At 36.2% G+C, this 6,183-nt stretch overlaps 1 protein-coding gene across 2 annotated transcripts in view; it reads right to left on the bottom strand.

Annotated features, from left to right (window-relative positions):
- Positions 1 to 291: 291 nt before the first annotated feature.
- Positions 292 to 6,183, bottom strand: part of LOC126470342 (sodium- and chloride-dependent GABA transporter 1) — a 381,315-nt gene continuing 375,423 nt past the window's right edge. For both annotated transcript variants that reach the window (XM_050098132.1, XM_050098131.1), the window contains exons 12-13: positions 4,680 to 4,847; positions 292 to 1,271 (exon numbers count right to left, since the gene is read on the bottom strand). In XM_050098132.1, coding sequence (XP_049954089.1) covers positions 1,182 to 1,271; positions 4,680 to 4,847 — 258 coding nt within the window. In that variant the 3' untranslated portion in view covers positions 292 to 1,181. The remainder of the gene's footprint in view (positions 1,272 to 4,679; positions 4,848 to 6,183) is intronic.

Below are 6,183 nucleotides of genomic sequence, written 5' to 3'. Positions count from 1 at the left end.
AAATAGATCAGCTATCAATGCATCTGGAAACACACAATGAACTTAATCTTTCAAATTTCTTTTTTTAAAATAAAAAACCTGTTCCTGTTTACATTGTGGGAAATAAAATTTGGTGCTCACATGCACACACACACACACACACACACACACACACACACACACACACACACACACACACACACACACACACACACACACGCGAATAACCAGAGGAATAAGTGAAGTGAAAGGATAATTACATTCATCTAGAGCCCTTCAGTTGTTCAAATTCATTGGAGGATATAGAAAAGCTTTACATTAAAAAAGTTTTATTAAAATTACAAAGAATTGTCCATTATTAAAATGTCAAAACATAAAAATGCAGGAGAGGTGAATGGGTACTATGATTGTCAACAGCACACAGAAACAGATTTAATGTACAAAATGAAATAAATAAAACATTACTTGAAATTATTTTTCTTGTTTCTGCAAATAAAGGAAACACTAATATACTTCTAACAAATGCTCTTACTGAACAAAAGTATGCCACTTTTGACATTTTAATTTTTCTATTTATGTGGAGGTTGTTCCACATTTTCCACATCTGGTTTATGTGGCATGTAACTTCTGTTCTGATGAATGAAAAATGATATGAATAGTGAGGTTGTTCTTAAACTATGAGATACATTGATCAGAAATCTTATTTTAACACAGATGCACTAGAAGTACATGTACAAACAACAGCAGCAGCAACAGCCACATTATCAATTACTCAAATATCATTTAAAAACACTCATAACATTTATTTGTACATGTTTAATTCTGCTGTTTCTGTTCCCTTAAGTGCTTGTAGAGAATGCATGAATCTTCCATTCCCCATCCATGTCATATGTCCAATGCGATACACATCACATTTGTGAAAAGAAGTACCGCATTTGCTTCGATTCCATTTTTGAGGTTTATGTACACTAACACAGGTATATTATCAAGCATTTTCTAATTAACTGAGATGAATCCATTCTGCTGTCTTGACTCTAGAACACTAGATAAACTCTGGTGTTACAATGGAAGACACTTTCATGTAAATATCCCTACTGCTCATGAACACAACATTTTGTTTTGTCACTTCACAAATAATTTCATTCTTCTTCACTGTATTTGGACACAGAGTTTTATTTAGTTTAGTAAATCATTGGTCTTCATTATAATGAACTTATATCCGACACTCCACTTGTCATTTTCTCACGTAAAGTGGTAATATCATCCTCTATTCGTACCAACAGTTTCATTTTCTGAAAGAGAACATGGTACATGCCATGAATGATTAATACATTAAGATCAATATGTTACTATTAATTTTCAAAAATGCTGTTTAATTTTATAGATTAGTATACATAATTACTAAAATGGTGAACATTGGTACATTTTTCTGTTCAGAGCCTCTTTTTACCAATTCCTCTAAACAAATTTTTAGTTATTAATTCTGAAAGCAATAGTTATAACATTTATATTTAGCTGCTGTTAAGAATGGGTGCCTATCATTTAATCAAACCTCCCCCCCCCCCCTCTCTCTCTCTCTTATTGTTATTATTATTATTATTATTATTTGGATTTGTGAAAAGTATATTTATGTATTGTATTTGTATTTGTTTGTATTTCTTTATTGGTCCTGTAAATTGTGTTTAGGTACATATTTTGCACAAATTATGTAGGCAAGTCAGGCTGTAACAGTATATACAACATCATACACATTGTTATTTTGAAAAAGATAAATAATTAAAAATTATTCAGTACCTGTTGAATATTGATCACAAAATTAATATAATGAAATAAAATGATAGACTGGTTAAGAATCCAGAATGAGATTTTCACTCTGCAGCAGAGTGTGCGCTGATATGAAACTTCCTGGCAGATTAAAACTGTGTGCCCGACCGAGACTCAAACTCGGGACCTTTGCCTTTCGCGGGCAAGTGCTCTACCATCTGAGCTACCGAAGTATGACTCACGCCCGGTACTCACAGCTTTACTTCTGCCAGTATCTCGTCTCCTACCTTCCAAACTTTACAGAAGCTCTCCTGCGAACCTTGCAGAACTAGCACTCCTGAAAGAAAGGATATAGCGGAGACATGGCTTAGCCACAGCCTGGGAGATGTTTCCAGAATGAGATTTTCACTCTGCAGCGGAGTGTGCGCTGATATGAAACTTCCTGGCAGATTAAAACTGTGTGCCCGACCGAGACTCGAACTCGGGACCTTTGCCTTTCACGGGCAAGTGCTCTACCATCTGAGCTACCGAAGCACGACTCACGCCCGGTACTCACAGCTTTACTTCTGCCCACGAAAGGCAAAAGTCCCGAGTTCGAGTCTTGGTCGGGCGCACAGTTTTAATCTGCCAGGAAGTTTCGTTTTGGTTAAGAATATTTGAGCAGTTACACTATACTTTTCTGGTATTCGAAAAACTCGGAAACAGAATAGAAGCAGTGGTCAAGCAAGTACTCTTTCAGTTTCACTTTAAACTTTTGTAAATTTTGCATCTGTTTCAGATAGGATGGCATGTGATTGTACAGCATTATGCCAGTATGGTACACTCTTCTCTTACAAATGTTTGTACTTACTGTATTGACAAGCAAATAATGCTTCTGCGTAGTGTCATGAGGTTGGAAATCGTGAAAGAAAAGCAGCACGTCATTCAGTACTATGATTGTGGGAAACTTGACAATCTAACACATCAGACTTCTGCCATTTTGAAAGCTACTGTTAGATCTGTACTTCACTCATAAAGTTTTATAATTGGGCAGATAAAGCCTTCCGTCGCAACAGTATCCTATCTTACTAGTAAAATCACTAGTCATTATTGTTATTTATATATAAAAGATGCATGAGTGTGTGTGTGTGTGTGTGTGTGTGTGTGTGTGTGTGTGTGTGTGTGTATCTCCTGTGTCATACAGACCTAGTTTCCCATAACATTTGTAATTTTTGTGCTGAATTAACTCTTTGTTATATAGAGTGTTCAGAAATTCCCATTATATACTTCTCGAACTTGTAGAGGGGAACAAGTAGATAATGTTTTGAATTAGAACCCATGTCCAGGAACATGCTACAACCATTTGAAAACATGTTGGTGACACAACAACTTTTACAAGAAATTGTTTAGGTATGACCCACTACATCACTTGTTTTACAGTTCCACTCATTAGTAGCTAAAGAAACTGCTTGTATACTTGTTGGTGGGCCCTCTTCAATGTGGTCCAGTATGGCATCTTCCAATTTGGGTGTGTGGCATCTCCTTGGACCACCACAGTCATGCCTCTTGATGGTGAATGCATCCTTTATCGAACTAGATGTGCAATTATGGTGAAAAGGGTATGCAATGAAATCAGATATTGTGAAGAGTGATCTTGATAAAGGCGATGAGCAACTCTTCCATTACTGTCAGCTTTGCCATTCAGAAGGGTCGTGTCAGTCTATTCTGCACATGTGTAGTCAACCATGTCACTCTAACACTCACAGACACATGAATGAGGCTCAAACTAGATCAGGGAGGTTGGTTAGATGTCAAAAGTCATCAACCAACCTGACATAACCACCACCCACCATGACTACCCTGTTGCATGCCTAGCTAGCAAACATGTTTTTAAATAGTTATAGCATGGAAACGGTAAATTTCAGAACATGAATTCCTACTCAAAATATTATGTACTCATTCCCCTCTACAAGTCCTGGAAGTATGCCATGGGAATTCTTGAACACCTTGTATTTGCTGTCATTATAGGGTCGACAGAAGCGTCCGATCCCACGTGTCGGCTTTGACCCGTGACGTAAGGGTGTTGTCGTGTGTGACGTCATGACGGCGCGGAGTTTGGTTTGAGTGTGGCTGTCTCCAATTCTGTTTTATCTTATTTTATTTACTTTTCTGCTCTGTTCGTTCTATCTCGTGAGATTTTTTTTTTTTTAAATTTAAGAACACTTATTACTTATTTCAATTATCTGTTTCCTCGAATTTCTGTTTTAGTTTATTATATTTATCTTTCTGATCTGTTCGTTCTATCCTGTGAGATTTTTTTTTTAAAGAGACAAAAAACACTAGTCACCTACTGAAGCATATTTATCTTCTATGGGTTGCAGGGGTTACGACCCCTGGGGAGGTGGGTGGATATTCATGCATGGCTGTCTTCACTTACACATTGTAGCTACGCAAGGCGTCTAAATTTGTTTATATTTAGTTTGCCCCCCACCCAAAACACCCCATTTCCTGCGCTTGTCCCGTTAGTGTCATTAGGCTTCTTGTGGAAAGTGTGTGTGTTTGTTTTTGTTTCCACCATATTTGTGACGTCATGGGTCAAAGCAGACGGGTGGGATCGGACGCTTCCATATTTCCTCATTATAAATTATAGGAAGAAGTTTAATTCATAAATTATTATCCAACTAAGGCAGTTTGTATTAGTATGCATCTAGTGGAATAAGCATTACAGTCATGAATTGAAAGCAATGGTGGCAGAAACAAAGCCTTGGAAATAAATCTGGAAAGAAAGTGCCTTCACAATTGTCTAAATTGAGTTAGCAAAGTGAAAAACTCAAATCAGGATGATGGCTAAGGCCACTGATATGAGGAATTTATCACAGAAACACCTTACACTAAAAGAGTAAAATTTAACTACAACCAGTTAGATACACCATCTTTAGCCATTACCGAATATTTACCATTCTAAAATCACCAGGTGTTTTTAGCCACAGATAAATCATATATCCTGGTATGCACAACATTGATGACAAAGCTGTAATCCAACCAAGGAAGTGGCTCCACCATGGATATTCATAATCCAGATATTTAATTGGTGTCCATTGAACAAGGTTAAATATGAAAACACCCTGAAATAAAAATAGAGTGTCATAAACATAAAGCTGCAAATATGAGATACTGAAGAAATCTGTTAAATTTTCTAACACAAATTTTAATAATTCTTTATTGACATACAGGAAATGAACTATTAATAGAAGTTAATATTCATTTCTTTAGTAGCTGAACAGAAATTATACTGGATGATATAATATTCACCCTACAGACTGAATTTTCACTTTGCAGTATACCAAATCAATTAATGTATCTGAACTTTTTCTCTTACAAAACAACCCTAAAAGAATCAAAGTGTCTATTAAAGTCTGGTTTGAAACTACATAAAACTTGTAGACTAGTTTTCTTTTTTTCTTCTTTATCCTTTATTTTCATGGGGTTGTCATGTTAATTATTGGATTTGGTAAGCTAGTGGTAGAGGGTGGATGGTTGCCCTTCTTATCACCATCCCCTTTCCCCTGGGAAGGAATTTTTGTACACTGTGTGTCTCTGTGTAGCATTATTCAGTATGAAAATGTGCAAATGTTTGCAAATCATGTAAGTGAGATGGACCATAGATTCCAAACTGATATCCATCTAGCCAGATGTGAGAAACCACCTAAAAGCCACATTGAGGCTGGCCATCATGGTGGCCTTGATCATTAAGCCACTGGGTAGAATTGACATGGAGCCAGTGAGCCTCCACAAATCCCAGAAGTGGCATGCTGATGCATGTAGCTATTGGGCGGATAAAGCTTGTAAATACTTATTATTATAAATACCAGAGATAACTCTGCAGTTTAAATTTTATATTCAATTTTAACAATGTCAATAATATAAAGTCCCATCAGCTTTACATATTTTGAGGTCTGTAATTTTCTCTTTTCCATTCTCTGATTTTTTGCAAGATTAGCAAGTATTTACATATTTGTTTTTGGGGATTGTTTACATTACTATACACTAAGATGTACACATAAGAGTAATCCAGAGGCTTCTGTTGCTTGGAAGTATAGTTTTTTTTTAATTTATTGCAAGTAGTTTATTTGAACAAAGTGCAAAGGTATATCTTCTGATATTGTTGCACATGCACCAGAAAGGAAGCTCTGAATTGAACTGGAGCTTATTTATTCAAAGAGTCATTCTGCAGGCCAACAAAATATATCACCAGAATTAAGGACTACTGAAAACAAAGACTGGATCACCTCATACCACAGTAAGTAATAATTCAGAAACTGTTTTTCCTACTGTCTCTAAAATGGCATTTACATGCTAGTGGCTGTGCTTAGAATAAATAAATAAATCGGAATTTACAGCTTAAGGAGAAGAAAGTGGCATCCACAAAACTGTTAGGCACTTGTGCATCCAATTAGGGTG

This window comes from Schistocerca serialis, chromosome 3 (genome assembly GCF_023864345.2).
Source record: "Schistocerca serialis cubense isolate TAMUIC-IGC-003099 chromosome 3, iqSchSeri2.2, whole genome shotgun sequence".
NCBI lineage: Eukaryota > Metazoa > Arthropoda > Insecta > Orthoptera > Acrididae > Schistocerca > Schistocerca serialis.
The sequence above is the reverse complement of the archived record's forward strand: the minus strand, read 5'-3'. Positions and strand labels throughout refer to the sequence as shown.